The sequence below is a fragment of the Dendropsophus ebraccatus genome, chromosome 14 (genome assembly GCF_027789765.1).
Source record: "Dendropsophus ebraccatus isolate aDenEbr1 chromosome 14, aDenEbr1.pat, whole genome shotgun sequence".
In the NCBI taxonomy this organism is placed as follows: domain Eukaryota; kingdom Metazoa; phylum Chordata; class Amphibia; order Anura; family Hylidae; genus Dendropsophus; species Dendropsophus ebraccatus.
This window is the reverse complement of record NC_091467.1, coordinates 52,324,289-52,339,894: the sequence shown is the minus strand read 5'-3', so window position 1 is coordinate 52,339,894 and position 15,606 is coordinate 52,324,289. Positions and strand designations below refer to the sequence as shown.

Genomic DNA, 15,606 nt, shown 5'->3' with positions numbered 1-15,606 from the left:
ATCGGGCTGTGTAATAGGTCCAGTAAACGAGCACCAATCTATAAGATTACCACCACCATTACTGTACTTTTTTCATCCTCAAATGGTTAAAAAAAACATGTTAAAAAAAGTTTTCCTAATTATGTAAAAACCATTTAAGATGTGATAATTGGCCAATTATTGGGTCATCTATTGCCACCTACACCCCACATTACAGCCCTACATATTATGTGTGTATTCCTTATGGCTTTGCTGGGGTAGTAGCAATAATTATGGTGTATAAACCCAGTACTGGGACTGTAGTTTTCTGTGTTCTCTGATAAGCTGCACTTATCCAGAGTCATGTGTTTGATGAAGGACAGAAACAAAGGCGTATTGTCACTACAGGAAAACCATCTCAGTGCCACTAAGAATCCCTTGATTCTGAAGAGTAATATTTAAGTTAGCTCTCTTCCAGATGGACAAAGGGCTGCTCTCCAGTACCAATATAACACCCCATTAGATTTGGACTTGCTGTGGCACCTAAGGGTCCTTTTACAAGTGTCAAGATGGGCCGTTAAAGGACGCAAGCGAGCGCTAATCAGCAAGATCAGAGCTTGTTTGCATTGTCTTTAGAAGGCACTAATAATCATGCTGCCCGGCCGCACAAACAGTCACTGCATCATTTGTGCAGCCATTTAAATGTATTGCTTTCGGCCACACATTTCCTCTTTACACAGATGTGTGGCCGATAGTGATACATTTTGAAGCTCTGCTGACACTTTTACACATGCCAGTTATTAGCCAGTGGAGTGTTTCTAGCAACTCTGCTTGCCAATAATCTGTAAGAATAAAAGGGCTTTTACTGGCATGACGTATAAACCTGGGCATGGAGTCTAAGTACCCTCTGGGTTTTCACCATTTATCCTGCACCAGGATGCAGAAGCTAGACTTCTGATCTTAGAGGATACTAGGGGAGAGCAGCCTTAAAGGGGATGTCCAGCATGACAAAGAAAGGAGGATTTCTATTGCTATTCTATTTGTTTTTGTTGTCTTCCTAGGCCAGCCTGTGGTACATTGCTGGTAGCATCAGGTATACAATGCAGATGTCAAGTCTTCAGATCCTGTCACTTTTATCATATGTTGTTATATTATGTTGCTCTTCGTTCCCCTTCATTCTGCCCTGAATACCCCATAATGACAAGTGAGAACAGAAATCTCGAAATCTCTCCAGGACTCTCAAGAGATGTCCCATTGTCTGTCTGGGCCACTCAAGGACAATCACAGAGTTGTCCCTAAGCTGCATATGTGTTGTCTCAGCTGTATGTTTAGGGTGGTGTCTTGTTGAAAGGTAAACCTTTACCTAGTCTGAGGTCCAAAGCACCCTGGATCAGGTTGATATTATATATATATATATATATATATATATATATATCTGTACTTTGCTCGATTAACTCTTCCATGTACCCTGACCAGTCTCCACAGTCCTGTCTATGAGCTCTACAGGCAGTTCTTTCCTCCTCATGGCTTGGTGTTTGCTTTGATACTTTGTCAGCTGTGAGGCTTTATATAGACGGGGGTGGAGTCTCTCCAGATCCCATCCAATCAGCTGAATTTATCACTGGTGTTTCCAATCAATATGCAGAAACCTCTCAAAGGGATAGGAGGAGCTGAATGCCTTGTGTCATAGCCTAGGCTGTGAATAGTGACATCCCTGCCAAACTTTAGTTTTTTTATTCTTAATAAATTTACAGAATTTTTTAGTTTTTACTTTATCACTATGGGGTATTGAGGTCAAAATAAGGGGAAACTTGGTACATCATTAAATCAAATCTATAGTACAGTACAGCTCTGGACGGAGAGCTGTGAAAGGGGAATAGGCAGGATGGGAGGGCTGTGATGAAGAGCTGAGGGAAAGCAATGCATTCTGGGGATTGCAGTACTAAGCAACTGCTCAACCAGGAAGTACAGAACATAACATTTGGATTTTGGTGGTTTCAGAAGTGGGACAGGCAGATAAGCAATGCTGTATGCATCTTCAGCTTTTCTTTTTTTTTTTGCCTGTTGTTGGAGTCCCCCTTTAACAAGTTCTCTCTCATTTGCAGCCAATGAAATTAATTTGTTAAAGGAGGAGAACAAGACTTTGCTGGATGAGCTGAGGAAGGTCAAATGTGCGGACATGAATTCCAGGTAAAACTTTTTCACCCCTCCATTGTGGGCCACTACTCATCTATGGGAATGATCAGAGACAGTTGCATCATCCATACAGATTTGATCCACATTGGCATGATTCTGAGGGACTAAGGATTAGCAAGAGATCCATATGGTGGTATATTGCTTAAGGCCCTATTTCACGGGTTGTATAGAGGAGCAAACGAGCTCCTCGTTCCCCGCTCGCTGCCGGCAGCAGCGAGCGAGTGAGTGCGGGAGGGGCGGCGGGGAGCTGCGGGGGGGGCTGCCAGGGGGATCGCTGATCGTCCGGGCAGCCCATAGGATACAGCAGCGGAGCAACGGCAGCAGATTGTTGCTGTATCAGTCGCTTGTTTTTCAACATGTTGAAAAACAAGCGACTGCAACCAACAGCCGACATGAACGATGTCGGCTGATCGTTGCACTCTATTCCACGGGACGATTATCGTCCGTAGCGGCCGATATCGGCCGAATACGGACGATAATCGTTCCGTGGAATAGGGCCTTTAGTTCCAGCACTATAGCCCTAGCTACCTCAGACGTAGCTCTATGGAAAATTCCCTGGACTACATCCATATGTGAGCATATAACAGCAGGAGAAGGGTGTGTACAAATTACACCGAGCTGGTCCTACCGGTCTGTAATGGGACAACGTTGGTTTCCAGTCTGATCACTTTGTTTTCAGGTGCTAAGACACTGTCATGAATATTCAGGTAGATGTAGTAGTAGATGAGATTTATATATGACACCCCTTATATTTATGTGCATGTTATTTCCCAGTGGCATAGGGTTCTCCAATATGGCAGATCCACTATGAGAAGCTGCACAGGGCAGATCCAAATATGAGAAGCCGGACAGGGCTGGCCACATAGTACATAACAACAACACTGTAGTGAGAATATTCCTTTAAATTTGTTCTTAAAGGGCTCATCCCCTATCAACAGGATATATGATATATAGCTAGAGGGTCTGACTGCTGGGTCCCCCACTGAGAACAGAGATCTCTTATCCCCCCTGAGTATATGGAGAGATAGCCCTCATGCTTGGCCAGTCCCTATTTACTCTGTGGGACTGGCCCCTTTAAGTAATATGCTGGAACTTGGGGCAAACTACATCTCCCAGCATTCACTGACAGTAGACGTTTTGCCAGTGCTGGAGAGCCGCAACTTGGGAAACAATAATCCCTTGAAGCAGAGGCTTAAGGCCCTGTTACACAAAACAATTATCATTTAAAAATTTGCTAAAGCGATCAAAATTAACGATTATCTGTCCGTGTAATAACACCCCACGATGAAACGACGTATGAAAAATTGTTCATTTTTGTCAACATGTTGAAAAATTATCGTTGGAAGTTCACTGATCATTTGCATATTTGTTCTTGTAATAAGCCGTCCGCCGATAAAACATATTGTGTGGGCTGTCCTGAGGAGAGATTAGCGACCATATAACGACATAAAAAACGATCGTTCATAACAGTAATCAGTGAATGTAATAACATCAGAATCATTCGCTAAAAATCGTTATAGTGAATCTTTAAACAATAATCACTATGTGTAATATGGCCTTCAACATCCTTCATAGACACCACAGGAAAGGTGATAACCAGCTGATCGGTAGGGGGCTGACCACTGATCATGAGAACAGAGAGCAGCAATGCATAGTCATGGCTCCATTCACTGGCTATAAGACGTCTGAACAGAGCACTATACTCGACATTGTTCCAATAGATAGTGAATGAAGTCATGACTGAGCATATGTATATGCCCCATTCACTCGGGAGACAATTTACCTTGTGATACGTGGTCGGACCCCCACTGATCAGCTAGTTATAACTTATCCTCCAGGTATTATATAATAATATGGTATAATATAACAATGTAACATAAGAGAAAAGAATAATAAATCATTGTATTGTTCTTATTAGTGAGAGGAGCAGATCCAGGAGTCTCACCCCAGAAAATATTGTTACCTCTGAGGTGCAGCAGCCCGGCCTCTCCACCATGAACCAGAAAAACAGCTCCGAAAAGACCAGCAAAGACAGGGAGACGCCAGAGATGGTCCCTGAACGTCACGTGCCTGAAGGTCAGTCATATGTTACCTGCCCCATACAGCACTGATATACACCATATATACATATTAATATGTTAACTATCAGATGTGCCTATGGAAGATGTTACAATACAGGATTTATAGGATTTGTTCTATCTGATTTACTGGAATTGGTCATAATCGCCGTGTTTTTAGGTCATGTAACTGACATTTGCATGGCAACAATAAAGGAACAGTCCTGACATAGCTGATACAATGGGCCTTATGCATTATAACAGTACAGAGTAGGACCGCCATCATTGCTCCTGGCAACCAGTTACTGCGCAGCTTTCATTTTTCCAGGGAAGTTCAAAAGATAAAAGCTAAGCACTGATTGGTTGCGCTCCAGGGGTTAACTCACATTGCCACTAGATTTAAGGCCATATTACCTATTACACATAGCGATCAATACAGACCGTTACGGCCGATAATCACTTTGTGTAATAGAAGACAACAATCAGCCATCATGCACAATGTCGGCTAATCAACAATCACGATAGCAGCGATCTGCTGCCGCTGCACCGTGGGGTAGGAGCACCAGCAGTAGACCGCCGCTATCTTCTATGGGCTGCCTGGACAGCCGGGCAGCCTCCCCACAGCTCACCGCACCGCATCGCTTGCTCCCTCTTTTCACCCCATGTAAGGGCCAGTTCACACGGAGTAAAACTGGCGGAATTCCATGGCCAAGGAATCCCGCCAACCTCCGTGTCATACAAGCAGTCTATGGAAGGGCTCACATGCCTCCTCTCTCCGCACCTCTCAGCCCGGAAGAATTGACATGTCAGAAGTGTTGATGGTGCTAAGACCCCAAGTGATTGCTAAAATGAATGGGTGCAAGCACCTAAAAGGCCTAAAAGGGTGGAGCATAACACTTGAATTTGCAGAGGGTGATGGAAGACAGAGGGATTCTCAGGGGGTGGAGTATAACACAGAGATTCACAGGGGTGGAGTATAATGCACAGATTTACAGGGGGTGGTGGAGGATAGAGGGATTCACAGGAGGTGGAGCATGACACAGTGATGCACATAAAATGAAACAATTCCTCCGCTCCACTCTGGGTAAACGATAGGCGCAGGTCCACGTAAATGGGTATAAAATCTTTTAATGGCATAAAAACACAACGCGTTTCGAAGTCGGACTGACTTCTTTCTCAAGTGTCTTTCTCAAGGAGACACTTGAGAAAGAAGTCAGTCCGACTTCGAAACGCGTTGTGTTTTTATGCCATTAAAAGATTTTATACCCATTTACGTGGACCTGCGCCTATCGTTTACCCAGAGTGGAGCGGAGGAATTGTTACATTTTAGTACCCATTTTTTGGTTGCTGGCAGTGGCTGCGGTCCAACTTATGCCTATACCGAGTGTTGTGCCTTGCATTTGCACAACACTATCAGGTGAGAGTCCTCTGTTTATTCTGAAGGATCTCACCCTTTACCTTGGATACTACACTATGGAGCGCTGTTCACATTTGTTCTTACAGTGATGCACATGACACCATAAATCAGTATTGCCCAGAGCTCCTTTAATATAGAAATTATATGGGGGTTACTGTTTTAGTTAGTAGGTGATCGTAAAGAGTGAAGGGTTCCGACCATAGGACCCTTTAAAACTTCAAAATCAAGTAACACCTATATACTATATACAAGCACCCTTCTGGGCAATAGGCTATACGATAGACTGTCAACGGAATTTATTAGCGACTGTGTTATTTATAAAAAATAGGACATACCGTAATAATCCAATGTGTTATAAAGCTTTGCTCCTGTATTTCTATGTTAGAAACATGCGCGGCCGTCTTAAAACTGTCACCGGCAGTGAAGAACTTGCAGGGATTGCAGAGTGAAGTGCGCCATGCTGACATGGTAAGATGTGTAATTGGAATAATCAGGAATAATGTTGTTTTATTCATTATCTGTCCCTAATTTTGCCAGGACTTATAGCACTGTTGATCCACAATAAATAGCTCATTAAGGCTGGGTTCACACTACATATATTTCAGTCAGTATTCCGGTCTTCATATTGCAACCAAAACCAGGAGTGGATTAAAAACACAGAAAGCATCTGTTTACACAATGTTGAAATTGAGCGGATGGCGGCCATATAACAGTAAATAACGGCCATTATTTCAATATAACAGCCGTTGTTTTAAAATACCAGCAAATATTTGCCATTAAATGACGGCCATCCACTCAATTTCAACATTGTGTGAACAGAGCCTTTCTGTGTTTTTAATCCACTCCTGGTTTTGGTTGCAATATGAGGACCACAATACTGACTGAAATATACGTAGTGTGAACCCAGCCTAATACTGTGAAGACTGACAGAGTGATAGATTTACATGCCATATGGGGTATCTGTCCCTAACCTATGGCCCTCCATATTTTGCTAAACTACAACTTCCATCATGCCAAGTTGTGTTGCAATGGCTGGAGACATATGGGTTGGGAATACTACATTATGGGCTTGCCTTGCTCATCTTCTATTGATGCCTCCATATGCAGTGCCCAAATAATACAATATATAACATAGCCCCTAGTAATAAGCCATCCACAGACCATCAGCACTAGTGGGGCCCCCTTTAATATCGATAGGTCATATATTCTGCATGACAATGTAGTCTGGGTCTAGATCTGATTCCTGAATGTTATATACGTTATTTTCCAGAATATGTCTGGGGTGCAGAAACTCTTTCTAAGCACTCACAACCAGCAGCGGATATCCAACCAGCTTCATGGAACTATCGCTGTAATGAGACCTGGATCCAAGACTGGGCACCATGTGCCACCACCACCCATGCATAAGCGCAGCCCTAACCATGAACTGTAAGTCTCCAGTTTCTTATATGACAGTTGTTGGGGTCTTACATGGATGCTTTGGTGTTAAAGGCTATCAATTTAGGCCTAAACAGTGACTATGGTGGCACTACTTGAAGATTACAATTCTCATCAGTTCTGAGCTTAGATGGGAGGGGTTGGAAACTAAGCTGCAATATTGTATTGTAATAAAAAAACTTTCTTTTTACATGATGTAAAGATGCAGAGTGTCCATAGGTATATAGATGATGTACACCAGGTCTTCTGTTAGTTGCATGCTGATTCTATATACTGATAGGATGAATGCGGCCTAATACGGCTTTGAGAAAGGGGAATAGCATACAATGAGATTTTCCATAGGGTCATTGTTTCATGATGACTGCTTCTCATTCATAGCCATTCGAAGGAGCTCCCTGTGGAGATGGGTGGACCCCCGTTCCCTCTTGAACCCTTAAAACATGTCCTCTCAGAAGAACAATTCACTCTTTTGAAACAACACTACATCCAGAAGCATCTGGCACAACGTGGTCCCGGACTACAGAGTGAGGGGGGGCCTCACATTTTGTTGGACAGGCATCGGGAGGCTCCTTTAGATAGGCGACGATCTGAGGATAACTGGGAAGAAAAGGTGGCGATGGCAGAACTGCAAGGAGCCATGTTATATGTCAGAGAGCAAGGGCTAAAGAACAGGATAAACCAAGCAACCCAAAGAGAAAAAATTCACTACTTATTAACCAAGCAAAGCCAAGGACTTAAGATACCAAACCCAAGAGGCGATGGCCCAAAATGTCTAAGGAGGGAAAGCCAAGAAGACAAGGAGATGTCCCTGATACAGGTATTAAGTGCACACTGGAGGAACAACAAGCAAATACATAGCCAAGAGGCGGCACAAGACTGGGAAGAGAAGGAAACCAAGTGTGCAGAGGCTGAGATGAGAGCTGAGGAACAAGAGGACGCTCCAGATAAACCACTGGACCTCTCAGACACCAGAAGAGGTCAACACACCTATCGCAATGACATAAAGAGAGAACACAGGCATAGCTATGAGGATCATACACCAAGCTCACCGTCCAGAGACAACACCTCCCCTCCCATCAGGGCATCATGCTCTGACCGCATACATGGGACTGGATTGGAAGATACCGACCTGGTGGCTAAGGGGGAACATGAGAAGGATGGAGAAGAAGACACTAAGGACAAAGTGACTGTAAGTTGTTAAGTGCCTATCATATCCAACTATTTAATGGAGTGAAGGTCACCTGTGGCAATGTCCATAACTGAACATTGAAAGCTAGAGGTTAGAGGAATAGGTCTGCTTCTTAGTAACAGCGCTACTCTGTCTGTGGTTGTATTTGGTATTGAAGTTCAGCCACATTTAAAGGGGTACTCCCATCTGAAGAAGTTCTGTCCAGGAGATGAGGAACAAACTGTCCCTGGGATGAATAGAGTACACCATGCGTTCATGAAATTCTAAAGCCTGATAGAGAACGAATAACGCTCTAGCCACCCATGTGTGGTGCTCTTTGTTCATCCCAGGAGGCATTTCACCTCTGTACTATACATTAGTGGGCGTCCCAGTGGTCGAACCCACACCAATCAGCTTGTTATTCCCCATTTTGTGGATAGGAGGTAACTATGTGAGATGGGAATACCCCTTTAAGTGAGTGTAGTATCAGACACAGCCACAGAGTGGTGCTAGAGAATGTAACCAGAAGAGGTAAACAGGGGTAAACAGAAAGCTTATCCAGCCATAACAATAGCAAGGTTGTCTGTATCAGTATTGGTGGCCACAATGTAAGCAATCCCGTACGTTATCTGTATAACCAGTTCTCATTTATTAGTTTTGTACCAACAAACTAAACTCACAAATCCCTAAAAACAATGTGAAAAGTGGTGCGGTCGGTCAATTTACACAAGGGACTATTGTTCCTGGCTGATACCAGCCAAAGTTCCCGACTACAGGTGACTAGCCAGCCATATTTATTTGCAAATCCCACTGTAAACTGTAGGTTAGAGTTATATATCTAATTCATAGGTATTTTATGTATAAGTAGTGCCAGATATGACTCTCTTCCACCTCCAAAGACCTATTATAGATGGTGGGATGTGCCCAAAGGTTCTATAGCTACAGGGGGTGTAGAGGTAGTGAATACGACCAGGCAATAACACCTGGAGCCCATAGTCTGCAATTAGAATATCATGGCTGTTTCTTTTAGAAATAGTGCCACATGAGTCCGTAGGCTGTGTATGGTACTGCAGCTCCATTTACTTCAAAGGAACTGAGCTACAATACCAGACTGAAGCCATGGACAGGTATAGTACTATGATATCCTAATTTTGGATAATCCATTTAAAGGGACTGTGTCTGATAATGCAGCATTTATATAAATGGGTCTGAGTTGCAATATCGTACACAGCAATGGACAAACAAGAGAAGAGAAATCTTGAGATTTTTATGGACTCTCTTGTGTTTCTGTGCAGGACTTCAATCTAGTCTCACAAGCAGAGAGAGAATTGTCTACTACAAAGAGATTAACAACGGGGCACAAGAGACACCGAGACTCGGGTGAGTAAATGGGAAATGTGGTTGCATAATCTTGCCAATAGAAACCAGTAGAGCAATCTGGTATGTTCTCACTACGGAATTAAACGCAAAATTCCAAGAAGAGGCCGCACTGTGGACTCCGCTTGAATTCCGCCTGTCCCATTGACTCAATGTTATTTCTCAAGTGCAATCCGCTCAAAGAATTGACATGTCAGTTCTTTGGCCAGACGGCAGATTGACCTTGAGAAATGGGACAGGCGCAACTTCAAGTGGAGTCCATGCGCTGCTTCTGCTTGGAATTCCTGTGCATATTCCATAGTGGGAACATACCCTGACTGTGGAACATGTCACCCTTCACAGTTTGGTTACTTCCAGTGTAAAGTGAGTTATATAACCTGTCTCTTCTGTCATTAGATGAAGAGCAACTGAGAGAAGTGATCTCCCTGCAACAAGACATGGAAGACGGATCAGACACATCAGACAGTGAGGTCTGGAAGCACGATGCCTATCATGTGTATCTGATGAGTGTGTATACTTCCCAACTTACTTACAGACCACACCATACAAACTGCCTGCCAGATATACAGTGCAGCCCCATGCATCACCCTAGAAAGTGACTGTATATTACACACCCCAGTATCAGGTCCCCCATATATTACACACCCCAGTGTCAGGTCCCCAGTACATTACACACCCCAGTATCAGGTCTCCCATATATTACACACCCCAGTGTCAGGTCCCCATTATATTACACACCCCAGTATCAGGTCCCCCATATATAACACACCCCAGTGTCAGGTCCCCAGTATATTACACACCCCAGTGTCAGGTCCTCAATATATTACATACCCCACTCAGCATACAAGCTGTGGCCCAGAGATAGCACTCTACTGACTGACTGTATATACTGGTAGTTTGTGGCTATATGATGCAGCTGCACCCCATATCATCATACTACTACCCCCTTCATCCTCCTGTACCTCCATCATCTTACTACTACCTCCTTCATCATCCTCCTGCCCCTACATCATACTACTACCCCTTCATCCTCCTGCCCCTCCATCATACTATCCCCTTCATCATCATACTACTACCCACTTCATCCCCCTGCACCTCCATCATCATGCTACTACCCCTTCATCCTCCTGCTTCTCCATCATCATGCTACTTCATGCTCCTGCCCCTCCATCATCATACTACTATCCCCTTTATCTGTAATTAAAACAAAAAAAGCTATACTCACCTGTATGGTTCCTCTAGTGCCCCAGTGACTTCTCTCCCTGCTCTGCATAAGTGACATTACCCACAAAGACAGGTGGCGGGGCTTCCCGTAGCCGGGGGGTATGAAATATGCCCGCCATATACAGTGTAGCCTCAAAATGAGGTCACATATCTCCCATGTACAATGGAGCCACATAAACACAAAACAAATCAATGCTGACACTGTCTATATCTGACACTATCTGCCCCGTCAGTGTGTGTAGTGTGTGTGTATAAGTGTGTGGTGTGTAGGATCTGTATTACCATAGAGGTGAGTTTCATATTCATCGCTCTGTTTTATAGAGAGAAATCGCATTATCAGAAATAATCCCAGCAGACAGCCCAAGGGAAAGCTACCCCAACGAGAGGAACCCTGACAAAGTCAGATGGAAGAAGAGACTGCCTCAAGGTAAGAGCTTAGAAAATGGCAGAAGAGCCATTGGTTTTCTACATCAATGTCATTTTGTAGTTGAGGCAGTTTATACTCTGGAGTACTGACTCAGCCCCGAGCCCATGTGTAGTCACCGTCAGCAGTCACCACAGCCATGGGCAGCTTCATCATCCAATGTAACCGCATGAACACCACGAGTATGATGACATTACTATGTTCTGCTTTTCCAGCATCCAAGAAATCTCTCAGGAAGAAGAAGAAAGTCAGAGAGCAGTCTACAGAGAGCGACACCTCCGAGGAGAACAACCCCAATGACCAACCTGAGTGACTGGACAGGGGGTAGAATGACTATGGTTACATGCGGCCGAGATACAGGACCGGGGAGCAGAGAAGACCAGGCTGGAGCCCTCATCCCTCATGTTATCTGTATATAAGACACACATTTGGTTGGGAGGGATGGAGAGGTCACACAGAGCAGTTGTGACGTTGTATATAACTTTTATTTATTTTGTGAGGTGTCAGACAGAGACATGATGTGATATGTAGTTAGGTCCTACGTATATATAGGATGCCCCACAGCTTGTGGCAGCACTAATATGGGGTGCATGCAGCACTCTTTACCGGACTGCCAGCCTATGCCGCCAGCAATGCCAGCTTTACAGGGAGAGTCCGAAAAAAGAGAGGTGGGGGAGGCACAGAAGGCCACAGGTAGGTAAATCCTGCCATAGCTGTGGGCAGTGTGAGGAGGCCAATAACATGGCTGTCTCAGGATACTCTGGGGACATATTGCTAGGGTATACCATCACAGTCCAATCGGGTGGGGCTGGTACTGGGGTCCATATGGTTAGTCAAGAACTATTATGGTCACCAGTTTTACATAAATGAGAGTCATACAGAGTGCCAACCTCATGCATCACCATAGAGAGTGTCTGCCACATACATCACCATACAGAGTGCCAACCTCATGCATCACCGTAGAGAGTGTCTGCCACATACATTACCATACAGAGTACATACCAGATGCCTCCATATACAGTGCAGCCACATACATTACCATACAGAGTACATACCACATGCCTCCATATAAAGTACAACCACATACATCTCCATAGAGTGCCTGCCACATGCCTCCATATACAGGGTAACCACATACATCTCCATAGAGTGCCTGCCACATGCCTCCATATACAGGGTAACCACATACATCTCCATAGAGTGCCTGCCACATGCCTCCATATACAGGATAACCACATACATCTCCATAGAGTGCCTGCCACATGCCTCCATATACAGGGTAACCACATACATCTCCATAGAGTGCCTGCCACATGCCTCCATATACAGGGTAACCACATACATCTCCATAGAGTGCCTGCCACATGCCTCCATATACAGGATAACCACATACATGACCATACAAAGTCCATGCCACATGCCTCCATATACAATACAACCACATACATCTACATACAGAGTACATGCCACATGCCTCCATTTACTGTCCAGCCACATACATCACCATACAAAGTACATGCCACATGCCTCCATATACAGTGCAGACACATACATCACCATACAAAGTACATGCCACATGCCTCCATATACAGTATAACCACACAAATCTACATACAGAGTACATGCCACATGCCTCCATATACAGTGCAGCCATATAAATCTACATACAGAGTGCCTGCCACATGCCTCCATATACAGTACAACCACATACATCTACATACAGAGTGCATGCCTCCATATACAGTGCAGACACATATATCACCATACAAAGTACATGCCACATGCCTCTATATACAGTGGAGACACATACATCACCATATAGAGTGCCTGCCACATACATCACCATACAAAGTACATGTCACATGCCTCTATATACAGTGCAGCCACATACATCACCATACAAAGTACATGTGGCATGCCTCCATATACAGTGCAGACACATACATCACCATACAGAGTACATGCCACATGCCTCCATATACAGTGCAGCCACATACATCACCATACAGAGTACATGCCACATGCCTCCATATTTAGTGCAGCCGCATACATCACCAGAGTGCCTGCCACATGCCTTTATATACAGTGCAGCCACATACATCACCATACAAAGTACATGTCACATGGCTCCATATATAGTGCAGCCGCATACATCACCAGAGTGCCTGTCACATGCCTACATATACAGGGTAACCACATACATGACGATACAGAGTACATGCCACATGCCTCCATATTTAGTGCAGCCACATACATCACCAGAGTGCCTGCCACATGCCTTTATATACAGTGCAGCCACATACATCACCATTCAAAGTACATGTCACATGCCTCCATATATAGTGCAGCCGCATACATCACCAGAGTGCCTGCCACATGCCTTTATATACAGTGCAGCCACATACCTCACTATAAAAAGTACATGCCACATGCCTCCATATATAGTGCAGCCACATGCATCTACATACAGAGTGTCTGCCACATGGCTTCTCTAGCACAACTGTCACTTCAGTTTGGCAATAGTCAGACGTCAACCAATCCGTCATGATGGTGTATTCCAGTAATGTGTCCTGACACATCCCCTACCCTGTGTCCACTATTGCAGGAAGAAGCCATTGTCCGTCCTTATGTACATGGATGTAATAGAAGGCACAGCAATGTGATGGAGCACAATACTTGCTGGCACCCCTCTCCTATCTCTATGATAATCTATACCTCAGGACACAACCTGTTCTCCTTCTTTATGCCCTTTGCACTTATTAGAAGGTGGACGTTCTAGTGCAGTACTCCTCCACCTGTGACACTCCAGCTGTTGCAAAACTACAACTCCCATCATGCCTTGTAGCTGCTTGCTCCCTGCAGTAAGAGATCAGTTCTCAGGTCTCCTCTAATAAGGTTCCTCATCCCATGTTATGCTTTTTGTGTATATAAATGTGTATATTTAATTAATTTAAGGTATACCTGCCATGTCCCTACACAGATCATTGTATGCACTTATTCATTACTATGGTGTCCCACCTTTACTTATTTTCTGCCCCTTGGCGTCAATGGCATTGTATCCCAAATAAACATGTAAACCTCTGACCAGTGCAAGTGAACCGAGCACAGACCACCCCCCTTCCTTCCCTCAGTCCTATGTAACATATCAGAACACAGCTGATGGTGGAGTCCCCTTTAAAGGGGTTGTCCAGCGATAATCTTTTTCTTTCAAATCAACTTGTGTCAGAAAGTTATAAAGATTTGTAATTTACTTCTATTTAAAAATCTCAAGTCTTCCCATATTTATCATCTGCTGTATGTCCTGCAGGAAATGTTCTCTTTTCAGTCTGACACAGTGCTCTCTGCTGACATCTCTGTCCGAGACAGGAACTGTCCAGAGCAGAAGACGTTTTCTATGGGGACTTTCTACCGTTATGGACAGAGGTGGCAGCAGAGAGCACTGTGTCAGACTGAAAATAAAACATTTCCTGCAGGACATACAGTAGCTGATAAGTATGGGAAGACTTGACATTTTTAAATAGAAGTAAATTACAAATTCATATAACGTTTTGAAACCAGCTGATTTGAAAGAAAAAGATTTTCACTGGATATCTGTGTGTGTAAAAGGACCCTATGTTGTAAATGTGTAATTCAGGCATCATATATCGCTCCCTCATCTTCATTTCATCCCATATGGATCACGTGACCATTTTCTAGATATATGTGTGTTAAGGCTAAAGGACGCTCTGATCATGTGATCGCTGTGTCCGCTGCTCTGTAATAAGCTGTGATTTCATATGTAAGAATAAATATGTCTTCTATAAATGACTGGTAAAGGTTACAATGTGGCAAACATTATCTGTAACATAGTGACAGAGCAGAGAAGACAGAGTCATTTTCCTGGGACGCAAAACCTCCCTCCCATAGAGTTCTATTTGTAATCCGTACTGCAATGGCAATCCGCACTTTTTTACGATAAAGATTACGAATCAAGATTAAAACGGACTGTGTTTGAATAGCCCAGTAGAAATCAATGTGCTCAAAGTTGAACCGTGATTACGGATCCACAACTACGGCCAACTTAACGGGATGTGTGAATAAGGCCTAAGGGGAAATTTCAACAAGAACTCAAGGAAGGCAATAGAGTTGTCACTTTTTGGCACTGAAGCAGCTGGTTTGCTGCCACCATTATGAGGAAGTAAATTGTGTCATGTTTGCCATGTACCCCAAAAGAACTTGTCCTACTGTGGTGAAAGCAATGTGCAAACAGTGAACAAGCAGGGCATGCTGGGAGAAATCAGCTTGGAAGCCTGTGGGATTGTAATTGCAGCTGGAGCATGTAACTCAGGATCAGTAATGCAATGTATAC

At 44.0% G+C, this 15,606-nt stretch overlaps 1 protein-coding gene across 3 annotated transcripts in view; it reads left to right on the top strand.

The window, feature by feature from the left end:
* The window catches only part of RBBP8NL (RBBP8 N-terminal like), a 35,351-nt gene extending 20,840 nt beyond the window's left edge, over positions 1-14,511 (top strand). For all 3 annotated transcript variants that reach the window (XM_069952031.1, XM_069952032.1, XM_069952033.1), the window contains 9 exons: positions 2,064-2,148; positions 4,073-4,230; positions 6,014-6,096; positions 6,899-7,056; positions 7,444-8,254; positions 9,529-9,613; positions 10,007-10,080; positions 11,156-11,261; positions 11,474-14,511. In XM_069952031.1, the coding sequence (XP_069808132.1) occupies positions 2,064-2,148; positions 4,073-4,230; positions 6,014-6,096; positions 6,899-7,056; positions 7,444-8,254; positions 9,529-9,613; positions 10,007-10,080; positions 11,156-11,261; positions 11,474-11,571 (1,658 nt within the window). In that variant the 3' untranslated portion in view covers positions 11,572-14,511. The remainder of the gene's footprint in view (positions 1-2,063; positions 2,149-4,072; positions 4,231-6,013; positions 6,097-6,898; positions 7,057-7,443; positions 8,255-9,528; positions 9,614-10,006; positions 10,081-11,155; positions 11,262-11,473) is intronic.
* The last annotated feature ends 1,095 nt before the right edge of the window (positions 14,512-15,606 follow it).